Source organism: Rhinolophus hipposideros (assembly GCF_964194185.1).
Source record: "Rhinolophus hipposideros genome assembly, chromosome: 4".
Classification (NCBI taxonomy): Eukaryota; Metazoa; Chordata; class Mammalia; order Chiroptera; family Rhinolophidae; genus Rhinolophus; species Rhinolophus hipposideros.
Window position 1 is genome coordinate 72,084,304 of NC_138050.1, and position 15,783 is coordinate 72,100,086.

General features: G+C 48.9%; 1 protein-coding gene across 4 annotated transcripts; it reads left to right on the forward strand.

The window, feature by feature from the left end:
• The first annotated feature begins 387 nt into the window (after window positions 1–387).
• On the forward strand, window positions 388–15,093 carry LOC308496988 (uncharacterized protein). 4 transcript variants are annotated; one of them, XR_013993238.1, is made up of 3 exons: window positions 388–9,744; window positions 10,785–13,080; window positions 13,824–15,092. XR_013993238.1 is itself a non-coding variant. In XM_081046887.1 (3 exons), exon 3 carries the CDS (start codon window positions 13,347–13,349, stop codon window positions 14,091–14,093), a length of 747 nt encoding a protein of 248 aa, XP_080903013.1. In that variant the 5' UTR covers window positions 388–8,621; window positions 8,789–9,744; window positions 10,785–13,346; the 3' UTR covers window positions 14,094–15,093. The 4 variants fall into 3 exon arrangements, 3 of the variants coding, with proteins under 3 accessions (XP_080903013.1, XP_080903012.1, XP_080903014.1); XM_081046887.1 differs by having other exon boundaries at window positions 388–8,621; window positions 8,789–9,744; window positions 10,785–15,093; XM_081046886.1 differs by having other exon boundaries at window positions 10,785–15,093.
• Window positions 15,094–15,783: the final 690 nt, after the last annotated feature.

Consider the following 15,783-nt stretch of genomic DNA (forward strand, 5'->3'; position numbering starts at 1 on the left):
TACAATGTAAGTGCCTTTCCAGACAGGATCTAGGCCAGGAGATAGAGAAGGAAGAGTTTTAATAAGAACCTCATCCCCTGGGGAGAATAGAGGGCTGCTTTCTTCTCTGGGTTGTGATCCCAATATTTGTTGGAAAGCTTGTTGGAATTGGGCTAAGGAAGTAACATGTTGGGTTAATTCTATAGCTTCATGGTCTACCAGAAGGTCATTTGTTAGAAAGGGCCTGCCATATATATAGTATTTGGCCATAACATCTCTGCCACTTTCCCACTTGGCTTTGAAAACATCCCCCACCACCACCCCAGACAATTCGTCTGGAATTATTCTTTGGACAACTCCTCCCCTCCCAATGTAAGTTAACATTTAATGTCATCCCAACTTCTAGACAAGAACATTAGAATTCCTTTTGCTAGGCATGTTTCAACTGTGAAGGAGGACTATTGGAAGTAAGGCAGTCCAGCCTTGACTGGTCTCTTGAGAAGCTTCCAAAGATATCTTTTGATAATGTCATTGATCTTTTCTACCTTGCCAGAGGATTGGGGTCGCCAAGCACAAGTGAGGTGGTAATCTATTCCCAGGGCCTTTGAAACCCCCTCCATGACTGTGGACTTGAAGGAGGGCCCGTTGTCACTCTGGAGGAACCGGGGGAGGCCAAACCTAGGTATCATCTCTGTGATTAGAGTTTTCACACTTCTATAGCTTTTTCAGTCCTGCAGAGAAAGGCCTCAATCCAATGTGTGAATGTCTCTACCCAGACTAAAAGATATTTATATCCTCTAGCTTTGGGAATGTGTGTGAAGTCCAGTTGCCAATCTTTCCCTGGGTACTACCCTGTCTTTATATCCCTATGGGTGCCTGGGGATGTGTTAGGGATTGTTTCTATTGCAGACTTCACAAGAAGTGAGGATGTTTTTAATATTTTTTTTTTAATATCTCTGCCTATGAATGACTGTTGAGCCATCTATATGGTTTTATCTCGTCCTAAATGAAAGGCCTGATGTAGAGTTTTGAGGACCTTCCATCGATTTGCTGTTGGGAGATGGAGACAGCCGTCCTCACTTTGTAACCACCCTGTAGGCAGGCAGGTATAACCCCTTTCTTTGGCCCACTTTTGTTCTTCCTGTGTGTATTGAGGCAGGATTTATGTCGCTGAGCCATCCCAAGCTATGGAAGCTATTACCAGAGATTGTCTGGCAGCCTCTTTGGCTGCCTGATCTACTAGATGGTTTCCCTTGGAAACCTCATCATTTCCCTTTTGATGCTCCTTGCAATGTATGACTGCTATTTCTCAGGGGAAGAGTACCGATTGGAGTAACCCGTTAATATCCTGATGATATTTAATGGGAGACAAGGTGGCTGTTAAGAAATCTCTTTCATTCCAGATGTCCCATGGGCATGTACTGTAAAACTAAAAAGGCACATTTGGAATCAGTATATATGTTAGTTTTTTCATCTTTGCCTAACTATGAGGCTTGGGTGAGGGCAATAAGTTCAGCGAGCTGAGCTCTGGTCCCAGGGGGCAGCGCTTTACTTTCTATGGTCTTTTGCAGGGTGCCTATAGCATAGCCAGCTTTGCGTACTCCGTTTTCTACAAAAAAAGCTCTCATCAGTGAAAAGTGTCCACTCTGGGTTATCTAGGGGTATATCTTGTAGGTTTCTTCTGGCCACATAGGTCTGAGTTAATACTTGTTGGCAATCATGCATGGGTTCTATGCCCTCCTCAGGTAGGAAGGTGGCAGACTTGAGGGTTCAGCATGTCCTGATCTGTGTTATAGATCCTTCCAGCAGTAGGGTCTAGTATTTTAAGAGGTGAGTGTTTGTGAGCCAGTGACTATTTTCAGTGTTTAGTAATCCCTGTATATGGTATGGGGTGTACACTGTGAGGTCTTGTCCCAGGGTGAGCTTTTGGGCTTCTGGCACTAAGAGGGCCATCACTGCAACTGTCCTGAGACAAGCAGGCGACCCATGAGCTACTAGATCTCTTTGCTCAGATATCCTATCGGTGGTTGGGAAGGTTTTTTTTGTTGGGTTAGGACTTCCAGCACCATTCCTTTTATCTCTGATATATAAGTTGTACGGCCCTCCAGTCGGGAGGCTCAAAGCCAGGGCAGTTAGTAAAGCCTGCTTTAAAAGGTTGAAAGCCTATTCTCCCTCCGTGTTCCAGAGCACCAGGTATGTCCCAGGTTCCTGCGTATCTTTAATTATTTGATACAAAGACCTGGCTATCGCCCCATAACTGGGAATCCATAGACAGCAATATCCTGTGATGCCTAGAAATTCTCTAAGTTGTCTGAGAGTCCTGGGGAGGGGGTATGTAAAAATAGGCTGGACCCTATCTGGCCCTAGGGCCTTCTGTCCCTCTGAAAGAGTTAGGCCTAAATATTTTACTGTAGTTTGACATATCTGGGCCTCAGAAATTTTGTAACCCCTGGTAGCTAAGAAATTTAGGAGGGCAGTTGTTCTATAGCTTATAAGGCTCTCGGGGGGAGCACACAACAAGAGATCATCTGCATATTGTAACAGAGTACATTGGTCAGAGGAGAATTTGGACAGGTCCTTTGAGAGAGCCTGTCAAAATAAATGTGGGCTGTTTCTAAATCCCTGGGGAAGAACTGTCCAAGTGAGCTGCGAGGTCTGGCTTTCAGGATCCTCAAAGACAAAAACGATACTGTGAATCAGGGTGTAAGGGTATGCAGAGGAAGGCATCTTTTAAGTCTAAGACAGCAAACCATTTGGCTTCTTTAGGTATCTGGGCTAAAAGTGTGTACGAATTTGGTACTATAGGGTGAATGGGGACAAAAGCCTTATTAATGGCCTGGAGGTCCTGTACTAATTGTCACTCTCCATTGGGTTTTCGGACTCCCAGAATGGGGGTGTTACAAGAACTGTTACATGTCCTGAGGATCCCTGTCTTTTTAAGGTTATTGATAATTGAGATTAATCCTTGTTGAGTCTCAGGTTTTAAAGGGTACTACTTCCTGCAGGGAAATGTATGGGGGTCCTTGAGGTAAACACGGATTGGAGTAGCTGTTAGAGCATGGCTGACTATTCTAGGCTCGGCCCAGTCCTCTCAGGGTCAATGTCTGTCTCTATTACTGGGAGATATTTGGGAATTTGTCCAGTGGCTAAGAGGACTACTGTTCCTAGTTTTGTCATGAGGTTTCTTCCCAGCAGAGGAGTGGGACTTTCTGTCATGATCAAGAAAGTGTGAGAGAACAATAAGTCACCTCACAAACATCCCAGAAGTTGTGAGAAGTATTTGGTGACTGGTCTTCCACTTACTCTGTGAATAGTTACACAGTGGTTTGAGAGTGTGCCTGCCTCGGAGAGGACAGAGACGGTGGCTCCTGTCTCGAGAAGAAAGTCAACAGGTTTTCCTTCTATTTCTAAGAGGACCCGAGGCTCGAGAGTCGCTATGGGCAACTGGGACATGGGAGCCATGGTTAAAGGCACTGGACCCCCTCAGTCTCATGTGGGGGCCAAGCTGGACAAGACTGGCCTTGGAGGTTGAGACCTCTGAGGACATTCCAATTTCCAGTGGTCTCCTTTACAGAGGGAGCACGGCCAGTGTGGCCTGTGTTCTTTCCCCAGCCTCTGGCAACAGACACTTTTCCAGTGCCCAGACTGTCACATTGATAACAATTAGGATTTTCCCAGGTCTTCTGTGGGGCAGTGGCCCAAAGGGCTGCCACAAGCATCTGTTTTCTTTTTAATCTTTCTTTCTTTGTCCCGTGCCTCCTCCTGATCCCGGTTATAGAACACGGTATTGGCTATCTTAAGCAATTGTTCTTTGTTTTCTTCAGGCCCGATAGCTAACTTCTGTAGTTTCCTGCGAATGTCTGGGGCAGCATGGATTTTAAATTTGTCTCTTGGGTTGCAAAGATGCCATCTTCTGCATACCCTTATGTCTCCTTCTAGAGTACCTGGTCTGACGGGAGTGTTTTGATTAGGGCTTCCCTAAGTCTCTCTAGAAAAGCAAAGGGGTTTTTGTCTGACTGCCGACTCATGGTAGAGTTTGGAATAATTGAGGGGCTTAGCCATGTCTTTCTCAATCCCTCCAAGACACATGCCAGAAAGTGTTTCCTCTTCCAGTTTCCCATGGCCATATCGGGATCCCATTGGAGATCATTGGTAGGCACTGCCTGTTTCCCTGTGGGGAAGGGTTCCTTGACAGGGTCCCATCCTGTCTTTTTATCATGGTATACTAAAAATTAATCATCCCCAAATCACTCAATGGCTTGTAGGGCCGCTTTTCTCTCAGAAGTGGTAAGTGTCTGGTTAAGAAGTAACATGGTGTCCTTCCATGAAAGTTCAAAGACCTGAGTTAGGTTTTTTAAGATCTCTATGTATGTGTCTTGGTCATCTGAAAATTTCCCTAGGTCTCCTTTTATCTGTTTGAGATCTTGTAGGGGGAAAGCAACCTGGATACTGACTGGGCGGTATAGTTCCCTGGCATTTCCTGCAGGGGGAGCAAGTTGGGTTTATAGTTGTGGGTCCTTTTGCCAGAAAGTCCCGGATATGGGGGCAAGAGGGAAGGGCGGTCGGGAGACTGGGATAGAGGGGTTTAGTTCCCTATGTTGGTGTACTATTTTCTGGGGAAGTTTCCTTATGGGGGTCCCTCTCAGGAGTTGTTTCCTTAGGTGGCACCTATTCTTTAGACAGAACATTTTCCTTCAGAGGTAGGCAAGAGATTATGGCTAATAGGACCAGGTCTACTTTACAGGTCTTATAAAGGTCAGGGTTATCTCTTAAAGCAAAGAAGTACTGAACATAGGGTATATCAAACCATTTGCCTTCCTACCTGCCCAATAGATCTAATTGCATAATAGTATTGTAGTTGATACTTCCTTCAGGAGGCCAGGTTTCTCCATCTTCTAACTTGTATTGTGGCCATGCTTCTGAACAAAAGGACATCAGGCACCGTTTCTTCAGGGTCTGGGGGTCAAATTTATCCCAATATTTCAGGTTGAATTTCAGAGGGGTGTAGGAGGTTAAGGACTAATTGCCCACGCTGAGGGAGAAGAGGAAAAGGTGTCCCTTCATCACTCTTTTCTCCTGCTATGCTGTCTAGGATGCCCTCTAGACCCTCCCCTGTGGTCTAGCTCTCTGCATAACCAGGTGTTAGACTGGGGGTCACAGGTAGCCAGGATTAATCATGCATACCTGGGCCACATGGACTGGACCCCGAGTGCCTGCCTGCTGCCTACCCCCGTGATAGGGAACCTGTATAACGTGTGGCCAACAATGAGCCATCTTGGAGTGGAGGGATGAAGGGCCCTAATCTGAGCATCCTGAAATTGATGGTGTGGGCTATGTAGAAGTGACTCCATTTGAAAAGAGCAGAGATAAGGGAGTAAATGACCAAAACCTGGAAGAAGGGAACCTGCCTGAGGGATACGGATTCTAAGGAATCCCAGTCCTGATGGGGGCTAAAGAAAAGATTGTAAATACTCCAGAAGGCCTCAGAGAAGTGTTCCTTAAGGTATAGGGAATTGGGAATAAGGGATGTGATTCTGATGACCCTGTAGAAATAGAGGTATGAGAGAAAAGCAGGGAAATATTCGGGCCCCCAGGGATGGAGGCCTTGATGTATGTGGACCGCCAGACAAGAGCTAGTGTAATGGCGGGAGTGGGTCAGGGAACAAAACAACAGAAGTGGTGGATGAGGAACTCAGAGCAGCTCCATCGGAGTTTGAGAACTATGAGGATTTATAAAGAATTCTGCCATGGCCTGAAGAGGTGATCTGTAGTGGCTAAGGAAGTGCAGTAAAGGCAAAGCCCCATTTTCTTACCATAAGTATTATAGAGGAGATCTTGGTTGATGAGGAGGTCAACGGGAAAGACCCTGGACCAAAACCTCACAGGTGTTGAGGACATGAAACGCTAGAAAGAGAGCCATAGTGTGGGAAGGGTCGGTCTAAGGCACCCACTAGTAGCGGTTGGAATGGCTCAGGCTCCCGGAGACCCTTGGGACCCACCGCAGAGTTGCCACAGCCAGGGCCCCCAAATTGCCTCCATGGCCAATGCCGCCAGTCGTGTGCTGAGGACGTAATCCTTTGCAAAAAGAGAAGCCGGGTGGCAGGCGGCCGACGTTCCAATGTAGATGGGGGATCAACCTCCTCCGTTTCTGGAAGACCTGTCCTCTGAGGCTTGTATGTCGGCAGCCACACTAACCGCATTTAAATGGCTGATGGAGGCCCGATTTTTTGAGAGAGTCTTAAAAGGGAAGCCTGAAGCCAGGCAAAGGGCAGCAGAAGTGGCAAGAGAAGCAGGAAGCGTGCTTATCTCTCCTTTTGTCCCAGACGCGCCCTCAGCTGAATTAGGATCCTGATATCTGGGCAGATATTCCTGGCTGTCTTGCCGAAATGAATTAGGATCCTGACGTATTTTCCCTGGAACACGATCCTGCCATTACTGAAGAATGGAAACGCGGATCCTGAGAGGCCATGTTTAAGCAGAAGCAGTTTTATTGTGAAAGTGTAAAAGAACAGGCGTAAGAGAAAGGACTGTGGGGACAGAGTTCCAGAGAGCAGTTTCCAGGCTCTCGGCCTCATGTGGAAAGGTGCTGGCTCAGGTAGTAGATGGCCATCAACTGTGACTAGTTGGCCATCAGCTGTTACTGGGTTAGCCATTAGCTGTTACCGGGTTAGCCATTAGCCACTAATATAACTGCCATGGGCTACGCGGATTGGTGGGTTGTTCAGCAGAGAAGCAGACGGCAGATTGCGACTCCTGCTTCTTGTGTCTCCAACCCAGCTGCCAGTGAGGCTATAGTGGAACGAACCACTTATCTGTGGGTCCTTTGGTGTTCCTTTTTGGCCTCACCATATCCTGTGTCCTTGTGCGGGAAATGGGACCAAATACCCTGCATGACAGGGCTCTCCTAGGACAGAAATTCCAAAATGAAATGCCCCACCCCCCTGCCCCCCACAGGACCATCAGGTTGGGCAAAAGAAAGATGACTTAGAACTGTAAGCTAGAAAAGTGGGTTTAGAGGTGGCTAAGGGAGCTGCTTGTGGGCACTGCTTGTGGAGGCCTGACAGTGGCCACGGTGGCGGGGTGGAGACCAGGTGGTGGCCCTATGCTCCCAACCTTGCTCTTGCAGCCCCTCATTTCAGCTGCTGCTATAGTGCCAGCAGAGCTGGGGTGTGGGGTGTGGGGAGCCAGGTGGCAGAGAAGTGGCAGGCTACTCCTGGCTGGCTCACCAAAAGATGTTACCAAAAAGTGGGCCCTTCTCGGCGTGATATCCAGGTTCTTGGCATCTTGAGCAAAGCATTTAACAAGATACCAAGGTAAAGTAGTGTAAAAGCAGTTTATTAGAAGAAAAAATACACTTTGAAGAGTTAAAAGTGGGCCCGAGCAGAAAGCAGTGGATCAAGGCCTTTATTAGAAGAGAAAGTGTACTTCAGAGGGTTTGGAGCGGGCCCAGAGCAAAGGCAAAGCTCGCAGGGTCCTGAGGGTTTTATCTGGGATGGGCTGTTTCTCTCCAGGCTTGGGACTACTTGATTGACACTTGTGATTGACAAGAGGCTGTTATCTTATCTCTTCAGAATGCAATTATTCTCTAAAGTTTGAAATTATTAACTATAAACTGAATGGCCCTCCTCCCCCAACACCTGAGTTTTGGCAGGCTTTTCACCTTGAATGGCTTTGTTACAAGGTGAATGGTCCTCCTCCCCCTACCCGAGTTTTGGCGGGCTGGTCTTGCAGCTTGAATCTGTTAGCTATCTATTAATGTTTTGTTATGGTCTATGGCTTTGTTATGGTCTCTTCCTTAATCCCCTCTACCTTGGCCATTTTCCTCACTCCCTAATTTTTCTATCTCACTTCTACATCTTTTTTTTTCCCTCCATAAAAATGCATCTCCATTCAACGTACCTCCTTTAAACAAAAATACACATCTTTTGCTCCTTGCAAAGATAAGATGTTTCCCTTATTATTTCTAGTTGTAAGAGTAGGTTAGCATAAGAAAGAAAGCCATTTTCTGGATGGCCTTAACAGGTTGTGGACCAGAAGTCCTGTTTGAAAAGAGTTTATCTTGTTAACTGCCTACTGGGTGGGGTACAAGCCAGCTTATCTTGTCAAACCACCAGAATTTTATACAAGCCCATGATATGTATACTCTTTGAAGCTATGGAAAATTACTGGATGCTTTAAAAATGCTATATAAACCCTTGGCTTTGAGTGCTCGGGGTCCTTGTTGAAACCCGCTGCGTCGGGCAGATACTTGGACCCCAGCTAGCTGGAAATAAACCTCGCTGTGTGACTTGCATTATCGCGTGTGTTTTTTGTCCAATTGAGGGGTGGTCGATTCTAGACCTTAACATTTGGGGGCTCGTCCGGGATCCCCCACCTCAAGGAAACAAACGACTCCCGAAACCGAGGTTTACATAGGAACCGCGGTAGGAGGTTTGGCCACCTCCTAGAGGAGAGGACTGAAACAGGTCCTCGACCGGAGAGACTGAAACAGGTCTCTGCCCGGTCCCAATTGAGAATTCTCACGGGAAGGAAGGAGCGGGTTCCGACTCTGGAGGCTCCATTACTGGAAGGCGTGGGAGACGTCCCTGACGAGAAGGTGGCCCAGCTATGTCCGCAGTGGATGCCGTTTGGATGGGCCCTGGGTAAGGATCCTGAGTGTGATATGACTGGTATGATTGAAACGGCGCCTGTGAATGTGGTGTGGTTGACTGGCTGGTGGGTGTTGAAAAGTCCTGTGTGAAGTTGTGTATTTGCTGGCATTGTGCCATTCGTATTTTCTTGGTTTCTCTTTGTGATAATTATGGGACAGGCTCAGGTAACACCTAAGACCCTGCTCCTGAAGCACTTTCCTGAAATCCGTGCCAAGGCTCGTAATTATGGTGTGGAAGTGAAGAAAGGTAAGTTTGATACCTTCTGCTCTGCAGAATGGCCCACTCTTAAGGTGGGCTGGCCCCCCCAGGGGACCTTTTCCCTAGACATTATTAAAAAGGTCTGAAATATTATTAATCGGCCTGGCACGCGGGGCCATCCGGACCAATATCCCTATATTTTGATGTGGCAAGCCTTGGTAGAGAGCCCTCCCTCCTGGCTGAAACCCTTTATCCCCAAAAGGCCGGAGGATCCCTGTAAGGTCTTGACCTTTTCTGGACCCTTCCGCCAACCGGCGGTGCCTACGGCCGGCCTGAAACCCCCGGAGAAGCCGACCCAAAGACCCATCCTGCAGGAAGGGTCAAACATATATCCCTCCCTGATAGACCTAGATCTTGAAGAGATCCCCCCTCCCTACGCGCCTGTGGCGCTGATCCAGCCTAAGGTGGCAGCCCCACCCACGTCTCCTCACTTGACCACCTCCCCATTGGCTCTCTCGGCTCCCCCTGCCCCAGCCCAGGGACCAGCGAGGGGATTGAGGCCCCGTAGGCATTGGGAGGAGACCCCGGAGGAGGAACCGTCCTCATCCACCTCCACTGGGGCGCCGATTCTCCCCGTGCAAGCACTAGGAGGGACTAGTCCAGATGGGGAGTGAGCCTACCAGTATTGGCCCTTTTCAAGCAGTACAACCGGAAGGCCCAAAACCCTCCTTTCTCTAAGGACCCAAGGGGTTTAACTAACCTAAGACCTTACTCACCACCGAGGAGCGCGAGCGGATCCTCACCGAGGCCAGAAAGAATGTCCCCGGTGACAACGGGCGGCCAACAACCTTGCCGAACCTGATCGACGAGCGCTTTCACTTGAATAGACCGGATTGGCACTTTCGGAATGCAGAAGGTAAGGAGCGTCTCCGAGTCTACCGCCAGAGTCTTATGGCAGCTGTCTGAGTGGCGGCACGCCGCCCCACCAATTTGGCTAAGGTAAAAGCTGTGATGCAAGGGAAAAATGAAAGCCCGGCCATGTTTTTAGAATGACTCTATGATGCTTATAGACAGTACACCCCGTTGGACCCCCTAACAGAGGAGAATCAGTCAGCCGTAATTATGTCCTTTATAAACTAGTCTGCCCCAGATATTAGGACAAAGTTGTATAAGCAGGAGGGACTGGGAGAGATGACCATTCAGGATTTAATGGAAGTAGAGAAGAGAGTCTTCAACACTCGAGAGACTCCCGAAGAAAGAGAAGAAAGACAGAGAGCATCAGAGTAGGGAAAACAGGAGGCAGCAGAAGGAGATGGCCAAGATCTTGCTGGCAGGCGTGCAGGGCACAGACAGGGCGAGACCGAGTCCAGCCGGACCAGCCAGACCTCGGAGACCGCGGCCCAGACTAGATAGGGGACAGTGTGCAAACTGCAAAGAATATGGACATTGGAAGAGGGAGTGCCCCAAGTGCCAGGGCCAGACCAGGCAGGACACTCGGGTTCTGCTGACAGGAATGGACAGTGACTGGGGGGACGGGACTCGCATCCCCTCCCCGAGTCTTGGGTAACTGTGTGTGTGGAGGGGAAGCCAGTAGGATTCATGGTGGACACAGGAGCCCAGTACTCAGTTTTGAACAAGTCTACGGAGCCCTTATCTCAGAAAACCACTTTGGTGCAGGGAGTGACTGGGTCCAAGGCTTATCGGTGGACCAATAGGCGCCGAGTGGACTTAGGCCACCACCAAGTAACCCACTCCTTCCTGGTTATCCTGAATGCCCTGCACCTTTGTTGGGGTGCTATCTCCTGACTAAGATCAGGGCCCAGATCCACTTTGAGCCAGATGGCATCAAGTTAATGGATGGCCAGGGACAGCCCCTCCATGTTTTAACCCTGTCTCTTGTGGATGAACATCGCCTGTTCACCCTGCAGGACAACTCATACAACCCTCTCTCTACAGAATGGCCTCATGACATGGTTTATTGGCTTAGAACGTACCCTCAGGCGTCGGCGGAGATAGCGGGTGTGGGTCGGTCGGCCCGCCGAGCACCGGTGGTGGTCGAACTCAAAGCGTCGGCCCAGCTTATCTGGGTCCGCCAGTACCCCATGTCCACCGAGGAGCGGAAAGGGATTGCCCCACACATCAACCGCCTACTAGAAGCTGGGACACTGAAACCCTTTCACTCTGCCTGGAACACCCCACGTCTCCCCATTAAGAAACCAGGGGGAAAGATTATAGGCCAGTCCAGGACTTGAGGGAAGTGAATAAGAGGGTTGAAGACATCCACCCCACGGTCCCCAACCCCTATACCGTACTAAGTCGCTTGCCCCCTTCACATGTTTGGTATACCACCCTAGATCTAAAGGATGAATTTTTTAGCATATCCCTGGCACCCAGCAGCCAACACATTTTGCCTTCGAATGGCATGATGGCAATATAGGAACCCCTGGGCAGTTGACCTGGACTAGACTACCAAAAGGCTTGAAAAACTCTCCTACTCTGTTTAATGAAGCCCTGACTCAGGATTTGGACTCGTTCCGCCGGAGCCATGATTCAGTTCCGCTCCTGCAGTGTGTAGATGACTCGCTTCTGGCGGCCCCTCCGAAGCCGAGTGCCGACGGGCCACTGGAGACCTCCTCCAGGAGCTGGGGCGGTTGGGCTATCGGGCCAGTGCAAAGAAGGCTCAGATATGCAGGCGAACAGTCACCTACCTGGGATAGAAACTGAAAAGAGGAACCACATGGCTGACAGGGGCCATGAAAGAGACTATTCTTAGACTTCCAGTCCCCACCTCAGCCCGAGAAGTCCGCGAGTTTTTAGGGACGGCAGGCTACTGCCGGCTGTGGATTCTGGGGTATGCTGAGCTCGCAAAGCCTCTGTATGAGGCAACCAAGGATAAGGCCCCCTGGGCCTGGAGGCCGGACCGACAGAAGGCCTTTGACGAACTCAAGGCCACTCTCTTGAGAGCCCCAGCCCTGGCATTGCCAGACCCCCTGAAGCCCTTCACTCTCTTTGTTGATGAGAGGAGGCGGATAGCAAAAGGAGTGCTGATGCAGCGCCTGGGGCCCTGGAAACGTCCGGTTATCTATTTATCCAGGAGGCTAGATCCAGTTGCAACAGGATGGCCCCTGTGCCTAAGGATCATCGGGGCAGTAGCCCTAATGGTGGAGGATGCAGATAAACTCACCTTTGGGCAACATCTGAAGGTGGTGACCCCCCCCATGCGATTGAGGGGGTCCTGAAGTATCCCCCTGGTAGGTGGATGACAAATGCCCACCTAACCCATTACCAAGGACTCCTGCTAGATGCACCCTGGATCATCTTCACCAAACCTACCGCTCTGAATCCAGTCACCCTGCTGCCGACCCCGGATCTGGAAGCCCCACTGCATGATTGCCAGGAGATCATGGCAGAAGTCACCCAGGTACGCCCCGACCTCCAGGACGCTGCCCTTCCTAACAGTGAGTTGGTATGGTACACTGATGGAAGCAGCTTCATAATGGACGGGATGCGGAGGGCGGGCGTGGCGGTGGTAGACCAGAGCGGGAGCATCATTTGGAGCTCCCCGCTTCCCCCGGGACCTTCCTCCCAGAAGGCCGAACTGATCGCCCTGGCGGAGGCCCTAGAACTGGCCGAGGGGAGACGAGTGACTGTCTATACCGATAGCCGCTACGCTTTCAGCACTGTCCATGAGCACGGCGCCATCTACCGGGAGAGAGGCTTTGTTACAGCGGAAGGAAAGGTTCTGCGCAATCTCCCAGAGGTACTTGGAGACTGCTGGTGGCCATGCAAAAACCTCGGGCAGTTGCGATTGTCCACGTCCCTGGGCACCAGTCTGCCCGGACCCTGGAGGCTGAAGGAAACTGGCGGGCAGATAAAGCTGCCAAGACAGCAGCAGTAGCTTCATCAGCTTTGGCACTCACCCTGCCCGCACCCGAGCTCCCGCGCCTGCCCCCGCGACCTGACTACACTCCGGAAGACCTGCAGTGGATTCGGAATCACCACTGTCCAGAGCCTGATCAGCATGGGTGGTGTCGGGATGCAGAGGGAAGATTGATACTGCCGGCAAAACTAGGATTGTTTCTCCTTTCCAACCTGCACCAAGCCACCCACTTAGGAAAAAAGAAGTTGCTGACGATTCTCGAGTCCGCCAGGCTCCGGTTTTCCCGACAAACAGCTCAGATCCAGGAGATCGTGGATCAGTGTGTTGGGTGTCAGGCTATGAAACTCAGTAGGAAGGGACCCCTACATACAGGTACAAAGGGGAGAGAGCCGGGATGGAGTTGGGAGGTGGATTTTACTGAGGTAAAGCCTGGGAGGTATGGGTATAAGTACTTGCTAGTAATGGCTGACACATTTTCAGGCTGGGTGGAAGCGTTCCCCACGAAACGGGAGACTGCCCAGGTTGTTGCTAAGGTGTTGCTAGAGGAAATTATTCCCAGATATGGGATCCCCGAGGTTTTGGGTTCTGATAACGGCCCAGGTTTCATCAGTAAAGTCCTATAGGGACTGGCCCGAGCGATGGGGACCGATTGGAAGTTACATTGTGAATATAATCCCCAGAGCTCAGGGCAGGTAGAGAGAATGAATCGGACCCTAAAGGAGACTTTGTCTAAATTGGCCATCGAGACTGGTGGGGACTGGGTGACCCTCTTACCCTGTGCCATCTTCCAGGTTCGGAACTCACCATATGTTCATGGATTGACACCCTTTGAAATTCTGTATGGGGCACCACCCCCCATTATTGTTTGTACTATACCAGATCATGGCCCCAATGTGGCCCCAAATTATCTGGCCAGTTTGAGGGCCCTGCAGGAGGTCCAGTATGAGATATGGCCCCTAGTTTGTTCCCTGTATGAGACCAAGGACGCACCGGACCAGGAACATGGCCTCGTTCCAGGGGATTGGGTATGGGTGAGGAGACACAGGTCCAGGACCCAGGAAGAAAGGTGCAAAGGTCCTTATATGGTTCTTCTGGTTATTCCCACTGCCTTAAAGGTTGACGGCATCGGGCCTTGGGTCCATCACTCTCACGTGCGCCGAGCCAATCAGCTGGAGCAGACACAAGCTGGGGAGTGGACCGTGCGGCAACACCCTGGTAACCCTCTGAAGCTGCAGCTCTCCCGACCTCGGGGAAGCGCCTCGCCCCCTGCCTCACTCAACGATGAAGTGGCTGCTAGCCCTGACTCTGCTCAACATCTGGATAAGGAGCCGCACGGGGACCAAAACATTTGGGGGCTCGGAGACCAATGCCCATCGGCCTTGTAAACAGACATGGATCCTGACGGGTGGAGAGACTTGTGCAACTCTCAGGGAAACCACCCGCGTGGCCCCACTGTCCACATGGTGGCCAGACCTATACTTCTGCTTCAGAGATATCAACCCTGAATACAGGTCCACGGCACCCAATTTAGCCCGTAGCTATGGATTTTATGCCTGTCCAGAACATTCTAAGGGCCGACATTGTGGGGGGTCCAATATTCTTTCTGTAAAAATGGGACTGTGTCACCTCTAATGACGCAGATTAGAAATGGTCAGTTTCACGACCTAACTCCCTCAAATTTGCCTTTGTTAACAAGGGGAACTGTATGTCGCGTTAGGAAAAGAGTGCTGCTTTTATGCTGACCATACTAGTATAGTAAAATAATCCATAATAAAGGTGAGAGAAGGGTTGGCCAAGAGAAAACGGGAGACGGAAGCTCAGGAGAACTGGTTTGAGGCTTGGTTTAATAGGTCTCCCTGGTTTACCACTCTAGTTTCTATCTTGGTTGGCCCGTTTGTTTTGCTTGTGCTTATTTTAACCTTTGGCCCTTGCATTTTAAACAAGCTTACTAATTTTGTGAAAGATCGTATTAATACCGTCCAGCTCATGGTCCTAAGACAACAGTATGAGAGATTGCCTGCCCCTGAGGGCCTCTACGATCGGCCTTGCATGAGCGAGATTCCTCATTATAAACAGCAAAAGGGGGGAATGTAAGAGGTTAGCATAAGAAAGGAAGCCATTTTCTGGAAGGCCTTAACAGGGTGTGGACCAGATGTCCTGTTTGAAAAGAGCTTATCTTGTTAACTGCCGACTGGGTGGGGTACAAGCCAGCTTATCTTGTCAAACCACCAGAATTTTATACAAGCCCATGATATGTATACTCTTTGAAGCTATGGAAAATTACTGGATGCTTTAAAAATGCTATGTAAACCCTTGGCTTGGAGTACTCGGGGTCCTTGTTGAAACCCGCTGCGTCGGGCAGATACTCGGACCCCAGCTAGCTGGAAATAAACCTCGCTGTGTGACTTGCATTATCGCGTGTGTTTTTTGTCCAATTGAGGGGTGGTCGATTCTAGACCTTAACATAGTCATTTTAATTTCCTATGTTAATTAGAATTCTTAAACCTTATAATTTATACTTTTTATATTTTCTAGAAACATGAATTTTCATAGACTATTTGTCAGTATGGCATAAAATATGTTTAAAAATATGCCCAAATATCTTTAATTTTTTTGTAGAAAGAAGTGAAAATGGATACACTTATGTTCAGTAATTAATGTTCTAATTTTTTGTTTTATTTGGGACTGATCTCAACACATTAAATGAACTTAACTCATTATTTGTATCATCTTAATAAAATTTTAACGTTTCTAGTAAACAAAAGGAAGCTATTTGTACATACACATACCATAACACGTAATTACTGTTAAATTCACCTGAAATCTTTTTATCTTACATATATATCTATTAAAATTGTTCTGAATAACCATGTTTAGAGTGCTTACAAAAAACTTCATTAGACATTAGATAACATCAGTCAGCCTCTTAAATTATTTGTTGATTTGGCTGACAAATTTTGCAACAGAGCTAACATAAACTCATTTGACTAATAATCCCAGTTAGAATAAAAGCTGTTTATCTGCATTATTTTGAAAGCTCTTAACTCTGAAGATATATGTTTTTATTAAACCAAC